The 19,756-nt window shown below is 41.1% G+C and overlaps 1 protein-coding gene across 1 annotated transcript in view; it reads left to right on the forward strand.

The window, feature by feature from the left end:
* Window positions 1–19,756, forward strand: part of LOC122562424 — a 61,794-nt gene that overhangs the window by 17,243 nt on the left and 24,795 nt on the right. The window contains exon 4 of the mRNA XM_043715281.1: window positions 16,349–16,389. Within this exon, the coding sequence (XP_043571216.1) occupies window positions 16,349–16,389 (41 nt within the window). The remainder of the gene's footprint in view (window positions 1–16,348; window positions 16,390–19,756) is intronic.

Below are 19,756 nucleotides of genomic sequence, written 5' to 3' on the forward strand. Positions count from 1 at the left end.
GGTTGCAGGGGAAGGTGCCGGGAGTGGAGGTTGGGTTGGTGGGGGGTGTGGACCTGACGAGGGAGTCACGGAGGGAGTGGTCTTTTCGGAACGCTGATAGGGGAGGGGAGGGAAATATATCCCTGGTGGTGGGGTCCGTTTGGAGGTGGCGGAAATGACGACGGATGATACGATGAATATGGAGGTTGGTGGGGTGGTAGGTGAGGACCAGTGGGGTTCTGTCCTGGTGGCAATTGGAGGGGTGGGGCTCAAGGGCAGAGGAGCGGGAAGTGGAGGAGGTGCGGTGGAGAGCATTGTCGACCACGTCTGGGGGGAAATTGCGGTCTTTGAAGAAGGAGGCCATCTGGCTATGATGTATCATAGCCAAGATGGTCTCAGAACTGACCATTTCGATTGCCTCCCGGATGTCTTATACAAATCATTGACTATTGGGAACAATTATTGATGTCTGTAAGATTTATCACAGGAAGCAACTTGGAAACAGTTCTTTTCGTTTGTCCCATTTTGGTTTAAAACAATGAGAAATGACCCCGCCCCCGATTCTTATACATTTCTGAGGGAACTTGACAGGGCTGATATTGAAAGGATGTTTCTCTCAATGGGAGAGAGTATCATGGGGGGTACAGTATGAAACCAAGGGATCTCCTATTTATTTTGAAGGTGAGATTTATTTTATCTCTCAGAGGGTTGTTAGTTTGTGGAATGCTCTTTCCCAGTGAGCAGTGGAGGCTGAGTCATTTTATATTTGTCATGCTTTGTGAGATAGATTCCTATCTAACAGGGGAGTCAAAGAGGGGAGTTCCTCTTGGGGCTGATTGACTTACTCCTGGTTCCAATTCTTATGTTCTTATAATTAATCATCTTTTCTGATATTGTTACTTGAGGCTTTAAGTACATTTATTCAGTGAGGAGTCAAGCCATTCAGACCAGAAAAATGTCAGGTTCAACCACTAGCCTGTGATGTGATTGGCTGAATTCAGATTGTTTTGGGGTACAATTCCTTGGCTGTATTCCACCTCATAGTACTCCACTCAGATGGTTTGTTAACATGCCTTTGCAGCCAAGCCTGTTAAAATCGCCATTTGCATATTTTTCACCTGGATTGTGATCAAGGGAAGGAAACTAGTCATGGCTTCACTTTTCCCCAGCCTTAGAGTAACTGCAACCAATTACAACCAGCCGTGATCGACTGCTGTCTGCCTGTTGGCCAACCCAGAATAGACCAGAATCAAAGTTCTGTATACAACATATTTCGGCTGAATGGCCTATAGTTTACATGTGATTCTATGTAAAACTTGGACCTTTACTAAATAACCTAAGATTACTATTTGTAAGGAATCCATTGATTTTTTTTGGTGAAATAGTTCTCTTTTTATCATCTTACAAGAACCAAATTACTTTTATTCAGGGCAGACAGATTTGTTTTTGTGTGCTTTTCTTTTGAAGTCACTAACACCTACTTTCAAGCCTTTTGAAATCATGTTCTGCACCTTTATAGTTATGTTGAAAAGCACAGTTTGTGACTTTTAAGATGCAAGGATTTACTTTTGTTACAAGCAACCAGAGAAAAGGATATCTCACAATGAGTATAGGATCATTTTTACCATCAGCTCACCTTTGATTATATCTGACAAGTTTTGGCCACCCGCCACATCTGACCTTGTTTATGTCATACACCCGGCAAAAATATAAGTTCTATTATACAAGTCCCCAGATTGCTTCCCAAACATGTTGAAACGAATCTCACATTGCCTGCTGTTTAGACCATAAGACATAGGAGTGGAAGTAAGGCCATTCGGCCCATCAAGTCCACTGCGCCATTCAATCATGGCTGATGGGCATTTCAACTCCACTTACCCGCATTCTCCCCGTATCCCTTAATTCCTTGTGACATCAAGAATTTATCAATCTCTGCCTTGAAGACATTTAGTGTCCCGGCCTCCACTGTATCTGCGGCAATAAATTCCACAGGCCCACCACTCTCTGGCTGAAGAAATGTCTCTGCATTTCTGTTCTGAATTTACCCCCTCTAATTCTCAGGCTGTGTCCACGGGTCCTAGTCTCCTCGCCTAACGGAAACAATTTTCTAGCATCCACCCTTTCCAAGCCATGTATTATCTTGTAAGTTTCTATTAGATCTCCTCTTAACCTTCTAAACTCTTTACCGACCTTATTGACCATGCTTTGTGCATTTACACATATACACTGTTAGCCTAATTTAGAACTTGATGAATTAATTCAGCTGTCAGCTATGGCTCAGTTGATAGTAGCCTTACCTTGAATCATAAGATTCTGAGTTCAAAGTCCGCTTCAAGGCTTGAGTACAAAAATCAACTCTGACACTCCAGTGCAATACTGAGGGAGTACTGTATTATGGCAAGGGCTATATTTCAAATAAGACAGTAAACTGAAGCCCTGTCTGTTTACTTGGCTGGATTTAAAGGATCTCATAGTACTATTTGGAAGGAGCTACCAGACTCCTGGTCAATATTTACCCCTCAATCAACATCACAAAACAGGCGTTGCGTCATTATCACATTGCTCATTATGGGTGTTTGCTTCACATAAATTTGCTGTCACATTCCCCTAGATCACGACAGTAAAAATACTATATTGCGATGCCTGGTAGTCCTGGATAATGTAAGCAAACACACATCTTTTTTTTAACCTGTTGATGTGACCTAACTGATTTCTTGCCTGAATGTTTTCCGCTTCTTGCAATCCTCTGAGCGATTTGTTTAACCTTCCTACGTCCAATTTCCACTTCCCCTTACAAATTACTTTAAACTTTTCCTGAAAACACGAGCAGGTGAGGACATTGGTTCCAGCTCTGATCAGGTGTGATCCACCTGACCTTTATAGTCCAACCTCTCCTGAGAACTAGTCCCAGTGTTCTGGGCACCTAAAGCCCTCCCTCTTGCAACATCTATTCAGCTAGGTGTAGGTGTTCACACAGGGCTGTTAAATAGGGATCTCCAGGATTATGACCCAGTGACAATGATGGAGCAACAATGTACTTGCAAGTCAGGATGCTGTACGATTTGGAGATGGCCACAGTTTCCATGTGCCCTTGTCTTGCGAGGAGGTATGGGGTAGGTGTTAGTTGCTGGATAAATCTGCTGAGACCTGAGGTGACCCATGTTTTTGTTGTTATCCTGACAGAATTATTTTTGTCTGTGTTCATTGTTGATAACGGCGAGATAATCTTTTCATAAAATGATCCTGTGCTATATGTCTAACCTTTGCCAATGATGAACAAAAAAGTAATTGTGGTCAGTTCTATTGATCAGCATCTGCCAGCAACATAAAGAGGAGGTCGTTTTGATCGTCGTTCAGTTGCTATGGCATTGGCTGACTCATCATTCTCTCTGCAGAGTAGAAACCAGACGATTCCAGCAAAGTGATAACTGGGTTTTGCTCTTTGTGAAAGACTTATTATTGCTAATAAAAGCTTCCATTTATCATCTTCCTGTGCTTATGTAAACTCAGAAAATTGGAATGTAGACAGGAAGTGGACGTGACATGCCTGCTGATAATTATACTGCATCATTTCTGATACAAAGGATTCTTCCCCGATTTGATTTTTTGACATTGCTATGGGGTACCTCAACATTTTATAATTAATTTCATCTGATCTGGCCGCACTTGTTCTGTGCCAGCATACTTTATTTATATTCCCCTCACAATGGCTCTCTCTTGGCTGTGCAATGGCCTCACTTCCATTCCTAATAACTTCTGCCTTCTTTCGCAGTGCTTCTAGATTTCAGTTTCAGATGCAGAACATGCTCAAGAGGTGAATGAGGGCTGTAACAGTTGGAGCAACCCAAATTTACTCCGTTCTAGAACCGGAATGGTGCATTTTCATTATCACCATAGTAACAATATAAAAAAAACTTCTAGACTGCTTGATGATATTCAGTATGCAATTTTCACCCCCCATCTTTTGTAGATGGGCTGCCAGTTTTACAGGCAATGGAAGCCAACACAGCAGCCTGGAGTAAGAGGCAGAGGCAGCCACAATAGGGAGGGGAGCAGGTGAAATTGTCATCCTGTGGGCTTAAGATCGTAAAGTCGAGTTACATGGAATTTGAGTGGATTTGTTACCCGTGGAAGATGGGATAATGGGAAGTAAAAAGAAAATGGAAAAAGATCTGCAACAATGTACAATTGGAACAGCCTCTAAGACATTGTGAGGCAAAATAAATATAGAGGAGAAAAGTGAATGTGAGAAAAATCATACAACATCGCGTGCGTGAGTGTGAAAGATAGGGAAGAGCGTGCATGTGAGAAAATCAGAATTTGAGAAAGAGAGAGAGAGAGAGATGGGGGTAAAGCATATATGTGAGAAGGCCACAGTGTGTGTCAGGAAGTGCAAGAAATCAGGAAGCCACTGTGAGGGGGTTCTTTGGTGTCTTCGATGTGGCAGATTGCAGTATGAAGGCACATCTTTGCTGAGGAAGAGATTAAACTCTATCCTCTGAAATACAAGTTGTGAAGATGGCAGAGAAAGGGAAGTAAACTATAAAGCAGCACACTGTTGCTGTTTACTGGCTGTGTTGCTTGACAAATAATCCAGAGAACTGGCCTAATAATCCAAGGATGTGTGTTTATACCACATTGTGGGATCTGGGGAATTTAACCTCAGTTAACTAAATGAATCTGGATTAAAAAGATAGTACCGATGGTAACCAAGCAGCTACCAGATTTTTATAAATTAATTAACTTAGTTGATTTACGTACTTTAGGGAAATAGATCGATTATCCTTATTGGGTATGCTTTACAACATGATTCCAGACGACAAAAATGTGATTGACTTTTAACTGTCTATGAAATGGTCTAGCAAGCTGTCCCAGGCCATCGAAAAAAAGAGGTAACACCGGCTCAAGGAGCTTGAAGAAATACATTGTTATAAATAACCAATGCACAGGAATTATTTTCAAGCTGCAATCTCTGTTTGTGGTTCTGATGACTGTTATAAACTACTCAAGCTTGCTTCATGCTTTACAACTTCATTTAATCCCTCAATTAAATTACAGCCTGTAACTCATTCCCAGTGATCCATTAATCTCTATGTAAACTGTCTGACCTTTGCTTGTAGCTTAGTGGAAAAAAGCATGATAAACCAGTGTACTTCGAAGACATTAAAAGCCAGAGGGTTCCAAGTTCATTACCAGGTCTGTACTATTGGCTTGTTTCAGTGATTGCAATTGAGGTTCTGCAAGTTCAGCTGTAATGCTTTTAAATGTTTTTATTTTCTGTGGGATATGAGTGATGTTAGCAATGTTAGCATTTGTTGTCTATCCCTAATTGTCCTTGAACTGAGTGGCTTTCTTGACCATTTCAGAGGGCAGTTAAGTGTCAGCATTGCTGAGAGGCTACAGTATTATGTTGGCCTTTCTTCCCTAAATGGCACTGGTAAACTAGGTGGGACATTAAAACAGTTCACAATGATCACACGATTGCCATTAGATGGGTTTTCATTCTAGACTTCTATTGAATTTATTAAATTCAAATGTCATCATCTGCTATGGTGGAATTCGAACCCTGGGGCCGCAGCAAACATTTCAATATCTGTTACTGAAATCTGTGAGCATCGACGAGGCAGTCCGAGTGCTGACTCACGGCTGCAGTGGCGGAGGTGTGTTTGGGTTCCCGGTGGGAGTCTGCATCCAGCATAGATTCATGGAAATGGTAGCAGAGGCAGGTTTGGGCCCAGATTGAGACCCGATAACATTGGCAGCATCTGCATCAGTGAGGTAGACCTGAGGCAGAGTCGGGTTTGGGCTGGTGCGGTATTTGGCAGGGTCAGTGGTGTCAGCATTAGTGAGATCCAGCGAGGACTCATAGTGGCGGGAGCATCAGTGGAGGCAAGGTGGTACCGAAGAGTGGAGATTTTTGTTCTAGCAGGGGCAGCACTAGGCCCATGGCAGAGGACCTAACAAGAAGGACTGTAAACTTCTTGTAAATTAATGAACACTTTCTCATTTTTTAAAATTTTTCTTCCTTTATATTCTATGTTTTGCTTTATTTTTGTGTATTTTAGTGTGGCGCCAGAAAGCAGCAGCACTATACACCACTTTTCACTGTATTTTGTAACAAAATCCACGTGACAATAAATAAATAAATAGTACATCAATAGGACATTAGCCTGGATCACTGGATTACAAATCCAGTGCTTTCTCATTTTAAGTGTTTAAAGGCTTGTTCGCACTCATTGGCAAGGTTTCCTAATATAGAATTCTGAAGAATTGGCTGAGATATTGCCAGTACTCATTGTACTGACTGTCTTTTTCCTCGTCCTTGCTCTGAGTTTTGGGTCACGGATTTCTATTAGGTTTGTATTGCACTAGTTTGCTATTTCCTTCTCCAGGATGGCTGAGCAGGAATCTCTCCCAAACTTAGCACCTCCAATGACATGCATTGGGAATGATTTGCAGGCTGACAACCAAGCTGTTTCAATGACCAACAAGTCCTAGAGTGGGACACAAACCCGAAGTTCCTGACCGAGAGATAGGGAGGCTAGTCACTCCAGCACAAGACCTCCATCTCCAGTACACTATACTCTCACAATAGTTTAGTGTCTTCAGGGCAGGAAGAAAACTTTTTAACCTCCTGATTCTATGAGAGGAAAACCCTCTCTGGGACTTTTGTTTATACTCCAGTTTGTAATTTCTAGGTAATCTTTCGAAAAAGAAAGATGTCCATTTATACAGAACTTTTCACAACTTCAGAACATCTCAAAATGCTTTACAACAGCATAGTCGACCTGATGATACTATTGGAAATGTGTCAAGGAATTTGTGCACTGCAAATTATACTGTTAATGGTAGGGCCTTGGGTAGTGTTGTAGAACAGAGGGATCCAGGGGTTAAGGTACATAATTCTTTGAAGTTTGCATCACATGTAGACAGGGTGTTTAAAAAGTTGTTTAGAATGCTTGCCTTCATTACTCAACCCTTTGAGTATAGGAGTTGGGAAGTCATGTTAACATTGTACAGGACATTAGTGAGACCTTTTCTGGTGTTCTGTGGCCAGTTCTGTTATAGGAGAAGTATTATTAAGCTAGAGAGTGTTCAGAAGAGATTTAACAGGATGTTGCCCGGTGTGGAAGGTTTGAGTTATAAAGAAAGGTTGGATAGGCTGGGACTTCTTTCATTGGAGTGTAGGAGGTTGAGAAGCAACTCTATACAGCTTTATGAAATCATGAGGGTGGTTGCCTTTTTGCTAGCATGGGGGATTTCAAGACTTGGGCCATATTTTTAAGGTGAGAGGAGAGAGATTTAAAAGAGTCATAAGGGGCACATTTTTTACACAAAGTGTGGTTCGTGTGAGAATGAACTTCCAGAGGACTTGGTGGATGTGGATGTACGTAAATGGGAAAGGTTTGGAGGGATATGAGCCTGAGGGATATCAGGCAGGCAGGTCTACTTTGGTTTGGGATTATGTTTGGCATAGGCTAGTTAGACAGAAGGGTCTGTTTCTGTGTTGTATAACTCTATGACTAACATGTTTCAGCAATGTTGTGTGATAAATATTGAAGGCTGTCCTTCAAAATTGTTACCTGAGATTTTGAGATTTATTACACACCTCTGGAGCAGGTGGGACTTGAACCTAGGCCTTCAAGTCTGGAAGTAAGGACACCAGTACTGCACCTCAAGAGCCCTAAATATTCCTGTATATGATCTCTGTGATAAGCATTTGCCAATGCTGACATGTGATATTAATTGTTAAAACGATTGCTGATTGTTTACCTAAGGTGAATGTCACAAAGTTGTTGAATCTGTCCGCAGTTGCAGGTTTTGGCCATGGAGTGTCACCCTGGGGCAGTCTATATTTTTGATACGGAGTACAGACAATATCTGCAAATACAATCTGATTTTCTGATGCCTGAGAGACTCTCTGGACTGCCTTGTACCTCAATGCTCCCATGTTTATTAAGATTTTAATTATTGCTTCCCCACCATCCACTGCCTCAAACATTGCTTTTGGTTGACTGCTAGGAACATGGACTTGTCCTCCTGCAAATTGGAGCTCATCATTTGGCCATCAATTAAACATCTCCACTCTCAGTCACCCTACCCCATCTCTTTCTCTCTCTCTCTCTTGATCATTCTCTCACCCAACGCATTCCTCCCACCTCTCTTACTTGCTCTCTCTTACTGTCCCTGACTTACCCTCTTGCCTGAATATTCTCATGTCTCTTACTCCCCTCCTTTGTATCCCACCATGCCTCTCCCCATTTTCTATCTCATCACAGCTTTTCCTTACGTCTCTCTCTCTCTCTCTCTCACTACATCCCTTTGTCCTCACCTCTCTCCAATGTCTCTCCCCTCTGCTCTCTATCTCACTCACTCCCTTCACTTCTCTTTCTCTCTTCTCCCCCTTCTCTCTCACTCCCCTCTTTTCTCTCTCTCCACTTCTCTCTCTCTCTTTCTCTCCCTCTCCCTCCCCCTCTCTCCACCAACCTTCCCCTTCTCTCTCTCTCCCCTCCCACCTCTCTACCTTTCCCACCTCTTAAGAACATAGCTCATGGCTCACAGCAAAGACATATACCAGTGAGGAAGAAGGATTTTAGAAAAAGGATCAGCAAACTAAGGTTAACGAGGGAAGTTAAAGATAGCATCACATTGAAATTGGAAAAAACCTACAATCTAGCAAAGACTTAGTGGTAAACAAGAGGATTAGGAAAGTTTTTAAAACCAACAAAAGACAACCAACCAACAAAAAAAAAGGGATAAATAAACTTTAAAGATAAAGTTGGAAGAAGTATCAAGACAGACATCAAGAACTTCTTTAATTACACAGAAAGAAAAAGAGAAACCAAAGTCACCATAGGCATCTTTGAATATGAGGCTGTGTAAATAATGGAAACCAGGATAGAATGGAGGAATTGAATACCTAAGCTATTTGCATCAGCCTTTACATTAGAAGAGAGTAATAACGTCCTAAAATTGCTAAATATTTGAAGGGGCAAAAGGAGAGGAAATAAACATAATAACCATAACTGAAGAAACAGTCCTAATGGAATTAGGATATTAAAGATAGTAGTTACAGAGATAGTGAATGCACTGGCAGTAATCATTCAGGAATCGTTAGATTCTGGAAACCATCCTAGAGTATTGAAAAACTGTCAATGTAACCTCTTTATTTGAAAGGGAAGGAGACAAAAAAAAAAACTAAAGGCCAGTTAGCTTAATTCATTTATTGGGAAAATGTTAGACTCTATTATAAAGGCTGTAATAGTCAAACATTTAGAACAACATAACATGACCCAACAGAATCATCATATCTTAATGGGAAAATTATGCCTGACAAATTTACGAGAATTCTTTGAGGAAGTTACAAACAGGGTAGATAAAGAAAAAGTGGTGGATAGAATTTGTTTGGTTTTTCAGAAAGTGTTTGGTAAGGTGCTACGCATTAGGCTACTTAATAAGATAACAGTCCATGGTGTTGGAGGTAGTGTATTAACACGGTTAATGGAAGATAGAGAGTTGGGTTTAGAGAGCTATTTTCAGGATGACAACCTCTAGTGAGTGGTATGCCACAGGAATCAGTGCTGGGGGCTATAATTATTTACAATATATGCTAATGGCTTGTTGAGGGAACAGAATTTACTACAGCCAACTTTGCAATTGACACAAAAATTGACGGGAAGACAATTAATGGGGATGACAAAGCATCTGCATAGGATTATAGACGGGTTAACTGAGTGGACCGAAACTGGACAGATGGAATAGAATGTGGAAGTGTGAGCTTATGCACTTTGGCAAGGAGAATAAAGGAGCTAAATATTATTTAAGTGAAGAAAGACTGCAAAAAGTTACAGACCGGAGTCCTCATCCATGAATCACAAAAAGCTGGTATCCAAGTTCATTGGATAATTGGAAAGGCAAATGGAATGTTGGACTTTATTTCAAAGGGAATGAATTATAAAGGTAGGGAGCTTTTGCCAAAGCTATACAAGGCACTAGTTAGATTGTAGCTGGAATACTGTAAACAGTTTTAGGCCCCTTATCTAAGGAAAGATGTACTGGCATTGAAGGCAGTCCAAAGAAGCTTCACCAGGCTGATACCGGGTATGGAAGGTCTGTCTTCTGACGAGAAATTGGGTAGATTGTTGTGCTAATTGGAATATGGAGGAATGAGAGGTGATCTTATTGAAACACAAGATTCTTAGAGGACTTGACAAGATAGGTGCAGAAAGATTGTTTCCCCTTGTAAGAGATTCTAGGACCAGAGGGCTCAAACTTGGAATAAAGGCAGAGATGATGAAGAATTTCTTCTCTCAGAGTGTTGCGAATTTGTGGATTTCTTGACTGTAGAACGCTGTTGAGGCTGGGTCATTACATATATTCAAGGCTAACATAGGCAGATTTTAACTGTTAGGGAATCAAGGGTTATGGGGAAAAAAGCAGGAGTGTGGAGTAAAGGATTATCACATCAGGTATGAATGGCAGAACAGATTTGTTGGTCTGAATGGTCTACATTTATTCCTATGTGTTATGGTCCCTGACTCTCCCCACCTTTCTCTGTCTCTAACCCTGACGTGCCATGTACCTCTCTCCCCTCAACTCTCTAGTCTGTTCCCTCAGCTCTCTACTCTGTCTCTGTCCTCTTATTTTTCATTTTCCTGCTCTCTGTTTTTTCTCTCTTTCCTTTCTTCGCTCCTCTATTTCTTCCCTCTTAGCCTGTCTCTCTCCTACTCTCACTCTCTCTCTCTCTCTCTCTCTCCCTCCCTGCCCTTTATATTTCCTGCTGTTTTCACCTACAGCACAACTTGAAAATACTGCATTTCTACAAAAGCTTGGAGATAGTGAGGACTGCAGATGCTGGAAAGTCAGAGTCGATAAAATGTGGAGCTGGAAAAAAGCACAGCAGGGCAAGCAGCATCAGAAGAGCAGAGGAGTCGACATTTCAGGCGTCACTCTTAATGAGTCCCCATGAACAGCTCTGCCCAAAAAGTCAACTCTCCTACACCTCCGATACTGCTTGTACTTGTTCCAGCTCCACATTTCTATAAAAGCAGTTGACTTCCTTTATAGTGTAACTTTTTTTTATTTCTCTGCAATGTGCCAGTGAGCCTGAGTGTCCTTCCATTAACTAATTGCAAGGGTCATACATCTCTTTGTTTTATACATCAGTCATTTCAGTTTTCAGAATGTGTTTGTGGCACAGTGGGCATAAGCAGCTGCTACCAGACAGAACTTGTTCTTAAAATCCATAAATTTCACAGCATAATCCAACTGCATAAAATTACTTTTTAAATAGCTATCTATAAATACCATATTTCAGCAAAGTGATTCACGCCCACAGACATATGTGATTGTAATGTGTGTTAAGGCACTTTCTCATTGTACTGTGCATTGTAATTGAGAAGTCAGGATTCTACATCCAACTGTTTCCATTATTGGGTAGGAGTTCTCCAAGAATGTTTACCTATATTAACTCGTCTTTGGATTCCACTGAAATACTCTTCAGAATGAAACTCACTATAAAATGGTGTTGCAGCTTATCCCAGGATATAAAGCTTGTGTGGTGCAGGCATTTGTTATAAAGAGAGAAGGAAATACAAGGCACAGAAGGAAATCCCACAGGTATTCAGAAAGAATGAGCTATCAGCACCACTAGAGTGTTGGGAGGAGGAAATTGGGTAAACTTTCACTTGATGTGATAGAGCAAAGTACGTGATACAAGAGTCAGCAGCTTGTTTTGTATGTGTGTGTGTGTGTCTCTCTCTCTCTCCCTCTCTCTGTCCATTTTTAAATTTCTGTTGTAGTCTGCCGACCTGCTATTATCCAATTTACACCAATGCAGCAAGTTATAATCTACCTCAAGTGTGCTGGGTGGTGTAGAGGGGGATCAAGAGGGGGAAGTTGAATGGATATTGACCATACAAACACTGATAAAATAAGGAGGGAAGCAACAGAAATAAAGGAGAGAAAAGAGGATGATTGACAGAGGGTATATTTCCTCAGAAGAGAAGAGCATATTTAGGGACCATCTATTTCTTAAGTTCTGATACTGATCAACAAGGGAGTTGGAAGGCAGGGAGATGTTCTGACCAGCAATACTCTTGCTGTAGGTAGAGTAGGATTGATGGGCCAATTGGCCTGCACCTATTTCTTATGATTAAATAAGATCGTCACCAAGAAATCGAATACGGAATTCGGACTAAACTTCTTCAACCAAAGAATGGTGAGAATGGAACTTGCTACAAGAGGAAGTGGTTGTAATAAATACTACAGACACAATTAAGGGAAGCTAAACAAATATATGATGTGAATAAATAGTAATGATGGTAGACTTATATAAGAAAGTCAACTGACATTGACTGGTTGGGTTGAATAACTGTTTATCCTACATAACTTGAATAATTGCATTTGGACTGCAGCACTTCAATATGGCAGCTCACTCTCAAGGGTAGCTAGGGCCAGGCAATAAATGTTAGCCAGCCAGTAATGCCCATGTCCCACAAATGAATAAACTTAAAAAAAAATTTTCAGGTCATTTTGAACCTGATTTTCCAGACTTTCACTAGTACTGGGGGATTTTGTTTTGATAATGGACAGGGACAACAGATTTCCTATTGAAATTATTGAAAGAAAATCTCAAAGATTGGTCTAGTTTTCTTATAGTAAATGATAAAGAAACTGAGTGAATTGCATCAGTGAAATCAGCACACATCTTGAATGCAGTACTTGTAATAGGTAGAGGTCAACGTTAGGACGTGATTTATTTGCAGGAAATGAAGCAAAGGCAATTCAATTTGTTCTTTTTTCATATGGTACTGGATTTTCCTTAGCTACAACTTCAGGATAGTATTCTTTATAGAGCATAAAATGTTCACTTTACCTCCCAGTTAGATATGCACAAAGAACAGCAGCAAACTAACATAATTAAGACATTGCTAGCCTCAAAATACTGAGGCTATCGATTAAGAGCAGATTAAAATTGCAAACCCAGGCATTAGACTAGAATTTGCTAGATCAGGGAATCAAGCAGCATCTGCTCTGTAAGCTCTAACAAAATTCTTTTCTTCGCTCAAAATTGTTGAAAATGCAAGCTCGTAACAAGCATTAACCAATCAGATATCAGAATTGAGAAATAAGCACTGGGAGGACTGATGAGGAAGGCGTATTGGTCATCTAACACAATATCTCCTGATGTAGCTCAGGGTCATTCATTGTTTATAATGCTCCTGTGAAGTGCTTTGGGATTTTCATAGAATTCCTAGTGTGGAAGCAGACTATTTGGTACAACAAGTCCACACCGACACCCTCTGAAGAGTATCCAACCCATTCCCCTCTCCTATCCTATTACTCTACATTTCCCCCGACTAATGCCTACACATCCCTGAACACTATAGGCAATTTAGTATGGCCAGTTCACCTAATGTCTTCCTTATGTTAAAAATGCTGTGGTAATTATTGCATCATGTGAATAAGTGAATGTCAAATTCAGGAAGGAAAATATAGAGAAGGAAAGAAAAATTAGATTAAAAGAGAAAGGAGGAGGAGCACAAACATGAAAAGCAACCTAAAAGAAAGATTGATTTTAATATGAGTGAAATTCTGCATTTGTGATTGTTAATTTGCAGTGCCAGACATAGATTGGCAGTCATTAGCACTTAGGGAGTACTCATTGCTATAATTTTTCATATTCTCCTTCAGTTTAGGGAGCTGTTGGTATACTGATAATGTCACTGGACTAGAATTCTATATCCTCGGCTGATTAATCTGGGGACACGGTTTTGAATCCCACTACAGATGATGGTGAAACTTGAGCTCAAAATATGAAATAAAAAGCCATCCTAATGGTCATCGCATAACAATCTGGTTTACTAACATTCTTCAGAGAAGGAAATTTGTTGACCTTGACTGATCTGGCATAGATGCAGTTCCAGACTTGATTCTTGACTGCCATTTAAAATGCCCTATTGAGCCACTAGGTTGTATCATACTGCTATGATGCCTAAACCTAAGGACTGAAACCGGATTGCCACCTGGCAGTGATCTAGGCATAGAAGCAGCAATGTCAAATGCAGCCATGTCGGTCCTGCAAAACCTACTTTTCCAATATCCAGGGCCTGGGCCAATATTGGGAGAGCTGTCCTGCAGACCAGACAAGCAACAGATTGACATAGACATACACACAGAGTCATGTCTTACAGACAATATCCCAGACACCACCCTCATTATCTCCCCTGAGTTTGTTCTGTCACACAGGCAGGACAGCTCGGTAGTGTACAGTTGAGATGGAGTTGCCATGGGAGTCCTCAACATTGATTCTGGATTCCATGAGGTCTGCTGTTTCCCTGCTATCAGTCTTCCCCCACCCCCCTTTAAGGTGAGGAATCAACAATCTCTCCATATTGAACACTTGGAGGATGCACTGAGGATAGCAAAAGCACATAATAAATTCCAGTTTGGAGACTTCAATGTCCATCATCAAGAGTAGCTCAGCAGCACCTCTCCTAACCAAAGCTGGTTGACTCCTAACGGACACATGTAGCAAGTAGTGAGGGAATCAAGAACAAGGAGAAGTATGCTTGTCCTGGTCTTCACCAATCTACCTCTCGCAGATGCATCTGTTTATAATAGGTTGAGGTAATCACCACACATTCATTGTGGAGACGAAGCCCCACCTTCACATTAGCGCTATCGCACTAGATGAGACAGATATTCAAACAGATCTAGCAACACAAAACTAGACATCCACTGTAGCCACCAGAGGTAGAATTATATTCAACTATAATTTGTAACCCCATGACCAAGCTATTCTCCATTTTACCATTTCTATCAAGGGATTAGCCAGCAGCACCTCATCGATGTCCAGTTTAGAGCTGCTAAATCTATTCTAAATTTATCCCATTGAATGTAATGAGGAGATAGTTAAATTCTCTCATGTTGGAGATGGTCATTGTCTGGCACTAGTGTGGCATGAATGTTACCACTTCTCAGCCCAGACAAGGTGTTATTCAGGTCTTGCTGCGTCATAATCTGAAATGTCATGAATGGTGCTGAACATTGTGCAATCCAACAGTGAATGTCCTGATCCTGACTTGGGGTGCAGGGGTCACTGATTAAGCAGCTGAAGAGTGCTGGGCTCAGGATACCACCTTGAGGAGCTCCTGCAGGGATGTCCTGGAACTGAGATGTTTGATCCCAATAAACACAACCATCTTCTTTTGCGTTATGTATGACTCTAACTAGTTTTCCTTCAGATTACCATTGACTCCAATTTTACTAAGATTCCTTGATGCTACATTTAGTCAGAATCTGCCTGTGGTAATTTACCAGGCCAGCTTGATCATCTTTTTTAAATTCAATTTTACAGCTTGCTAGGTAGATGCTACTGTTGTGGATGTACTGGAACAACTACGCTAGAGATATGGTCAGTTCTGGAGAACAAGTATTCCATACAGTTGCTTGAATGTTGTCAGGGCATATAGCCTTTGCAGAATCAAGTGCCTTCAGCAGTTTCCTGATTTCAAATGGAGTAAGTTGAATTGGCTAATCTGACATCTATGATGCTATGAAATGGTTGGTTTTGGGCTAATAAGTGACGACGAGCATTTGTGCCTCACGAGTGCCAAGCATTAACCATCTCCAACAACTGTCTCCTCTCTCGATATTCAACAGCATTACCATTGTTGAATACTCCAGCATCAAGACTCTGGTAGTTACCATTGGTCAAAAACCAAATTGGACAAGGCACATATAAAATTTGTGGCTACAAGAACAGGTTAACATTACAAATTCATCTCTTGACTTTGCAAAGTCTGTCCAGCATTTCCAAGGCATAAGTCAGAAGTTTGTTTGAATGCTAAACACTTGCCAGGATGATTACAGCTTCAACAACGCTGAAGATTGTGCCATCCAAGACAAACGAGCCTGCATGATTGGTACCAATCCATCACTGGCTTGGCAACACTCTCTCCATCACTGACACACTGTGACAATAGTCTGTATCACCGACAAGGTGCACTGCAGCAACCCGCCAAGGTTCCTCAATGTTACCATCCAAACCCACAAACCCGACCACCCATCAGAATAAAAGCAGTAGATTAATGGAAACACTGCTATCTGTAGGTTCCCCTCCAGCCACAAACTAGTCTGATTTGGATTTATATTGCCATCCCTTCACTGTTGCTGGATCAAAACCCTGAAACTCCACCCAAATAGCACAATGATTATACATTGACGAAAGCATATCAAATTGACTCTCATCACCTTTAGAATGGACAACAAATGTTGGCTTTTGAGAGATGCTCACATTCCATATACAAGTTTTTAAAAATTCTATTCTACTTTGAGTTGAAAAATAACTCTTTTCATCTTTCAGTTTTTCAGACTGGAGGCCTGTGACCAGTGGAGTGCCACAAGGTTCGGTACTGGATCCACTACTTTTCGTCATTTATATAAATGATTTGGGTGTGAGTGTAAGAGGTATGGTTGGTAAGTTTGACACCAAAATTGGAGGTGTAGTGGACAGCGAAGAAGGTTGCCTCAGATTACAATGGGATCTTGACCAGATGGGCCGATGAACTGAAGAGTCGCAGGTGGAGTTTAATCTAGTTAATTGCGAGGTGCTGCATTTTGGGAAAGCAAATCTTAGCAGGATTTATACACTTAATGGTAAGGTCCGAGGGAGTGTTGCTGAACAAAGAGACCTTGGAGTGCAGGTTTATAGCTCCTTGAAAGTAGAGTAGTAGGTAGAGAGAAGAAGAAGGCGTTTGGTATGCTTTCCTTCATTGGTCAGAATATTAAGTACAGGAGTTGGGATGTCATGTTGCAGTGTACAGGACATTGGTTAGGCCACTTTTGGAATATTGGGTGCAATTCTGGTCTTCCTATCGGAGGGATGTTGTGAAAATTGAAAGGGTTCAGAAAAGAATCACAAGGATGTTGTTAGGGTTGGAGGATTTGAGCTATAGGGAGAGGTTGAATAGGCTGAGGCAGTTTTCCCTGGAGTGTTGGAGGCTAAGGGGTGACCTTCTAGAGGTTTGTAAACTCATGAGGGACTTTGATAGGATAAACAGACAAAGTCTTTGGTGTGGGGGAGTCCAGAACTAGAGGGCGTAGGTAGGGTGAGAGAGGAAAGATATAAAAGAGACCTAGGGGGCAATTTTTTCACACAGAGGGTTGTATATGTATGGAATGAGCTGCCAGAGGAAGTGGTGGAGGCTAGTGCAACTGCAACATTTAAAAGGTATCTGGATGGGTATATGAATAGGAAGGGTTTAGAGGGATATGGGCCAGGTGGTGGCAGGTAAGACTAGAATGGGTTGGGACATTAGGTCAGCATGGACGAGTTGGACCGAAGGGTCTGTTTCCATACTGTACATCTCTATGAGTCTATGACCCATGTCTATTTCCATCTCATTTCGTCTACTGCTGAAACCTGTCCTTGTTACCTTTATATTTACGGCTTGCTGCTCATCTTCTATCCTACTGAAGAGTCATACAGCTGGAAACAGACCCTTTGGTCCAACTAGTCTATGCCGATCATGTTCCTAAGCTAAACCAGTTCCACCTGCCTGCATTTGGCCCATATCCCTCCAAATCTTTCCCATTCGTGTACTTATCCAAATTTGTATTAAACTATGCAACTGTACCTGCATCCGCTACTTTCGCTGGCAGTTCATTCCACATACTAACCACTTTCTCTGTAAAACAAAAAGCTGCCCCTCTTGTTCTTTCTTAATCTTTATCCTCTCACCTTAAGAATATGCCTCCTAGTTTTGAACTGCCCCACCTTAAGGAAAAGACCTTGGCTATTCACCTTATCTTTACCCCTCATGATCTATAAACCTCAATAAGGTCACCTCTCAACCTCCTACATTCCAGTGAAAAAAGTCCCAGCCTATCCAGCCTTCAGGTCTGGCAGCATCCTGGTAAATCTTTTCTGAACACACTCCAGTTTAATAATATCCTTCGTACAACAGGGCACCCAAAACTGCACACAGTATTCCAGAAGAGGCCTCACTAATGTCCTATACAACCTCAACATGACATCCCAACTCCTATACTCAAAGGTCTGAGCAACGAAGGCAAGCATACTAAATGTCTTCTTAACACCCTATCTACCTGTGATGCATGTTTCAAGGAATTATCTGGCTGAACTCCTAGGTCCCACTGTTCTACAACACTACCCAGGGCCCTACCATAAATTGTATAATTCCTGTCCTTGTTTGTTTTAACAAACTGTAATACCTTGCATTTATCCCAATTGAACTCCATCTGTTACTCCTCAGCCCATTGACCCAATTGATCAAGATCTCTTTGTAATCTTAGATAACGTTCTTTACTGTCCGCTATACTACCAATTTTGGTGTCATCCGCAAACGTACTAACCATCCTCCTATATTCTCATCTGAATCATTTATATAAATGACAAATAAAAGTGGACCCAATACCAATCCCAGTAGAACACCGCTGGTCAAATGTTCCAGTCCGAGAAACACCTTACTGTAAAGCTAAGTATCGTATTCAATTGGCAAGCTCACCCTGAAACCTATGTGACCTAACTTTACTCATCAGTCTACCATGTATAACCTTATCAAAGGCTTTACTAAAGTTCAAGTAAACAATGTCTAGTTGTCTGACCACATCAAGTTTTTTGGTTACTTCCTCAAAGAATTCAATCAAGTTTGTGAGACACGATTTCCATTGCACAAAAGTCATGCTGACTATCCCTAATCATGCCTTGCCTCTCCAAATGCATGTAAATCCTATCTTTCGGAATCATCTCCAACAACTTACTCACCATCGATATAAGACTCGCAGGTCTGTAGTTCCCAGGCTTCTCCTTGCAGCCTTTCTTAATTAAAGGCACAACATTAGCCACCATCGAGCCCTTCAGCACCTCACTTGTGGTTATAGATGACACAAATATTCCTGCTAGGGACCCTGCAATTTCCTCCCTAACTTCCAACATCATCCTTGGATACACTTGGTCAGGTCCTGGAGATTTATCCATCTTTATGTTTTCTAAGATCTCCAACACTACTACTTCTGTAATGTGGACTGTTTCCAAAACATTAATATTTATTTCCCTGAGTTCTCTAACCTCCATTTTGTTCTCTCCAGTATAATACTGATGCCAAATATTAATTTAATATCTCTCGCATCTCCTGAGGTTCAGGACAAAGACAACCTCGTTGATCTTTAAGGGGCCCTACTCTCTCTCTAGTTGCTCTTTTTCTCTTAATGTACTTGTAGAATCTCTTCGGATTATCCTTAACCTTACCTCTCAAGGCTTTCTAATATCCCGTCTTTGCCTTCCTGATTTCCCTTTTAAGAATGCCTCTTTACATTCTTCAAGATATTCATTTGACCCCAGTTATCCAGTTGTGCTTTTGTCCTTGATTAGAACCTCCATATCTTTATTCATCCATTGTTCCCTAATCTTCCAGTCTTAGCTTTCACTCAATCAAGAACATAATGCTTCTGAACTCTCGTTGTCACGCTTTTGAAAGGTTACAACTTGTCAGTCATTCCTTTACCTGTGAACAGCCTACTCCAGTCAGTTTTTAAAAGTTCTTGTTTCATAACAGTAAATTTGCCTTACTTCAATTAAGAGCGTTAACTTTTATGGAAGGCTTATACTTTTGCATAACTATTTTAAAACGCATAGAATTATGATCACTAATCCCAAAGCTTTCCCCTATTAACCCTTCAGTCATTTGCCCTGCCTTATTTCTAAATAAGGTCAAGTTTTGCTCCTTCTCTAATAGGAACATTTGCATAT

Source organism: Chiloscyllium plagiosum, chromosome 25 (genome assembly GCF_004010195.1).
Source record: "Chiloscyllium plagiosum isolate BGI_BamShark_2017 chromosome 25, ASM401019v2, whole genome shotgun sequence".
In the NCBI taxonomy this organism is placed as follows: domain Eukaryota; kingdom Metazoa; phylum Chordata; class Chondrichthyes; order Orectolobiformes; family Hemiscylliidae; genus Chiloscyllium; species Chiloscyllium plagiosum.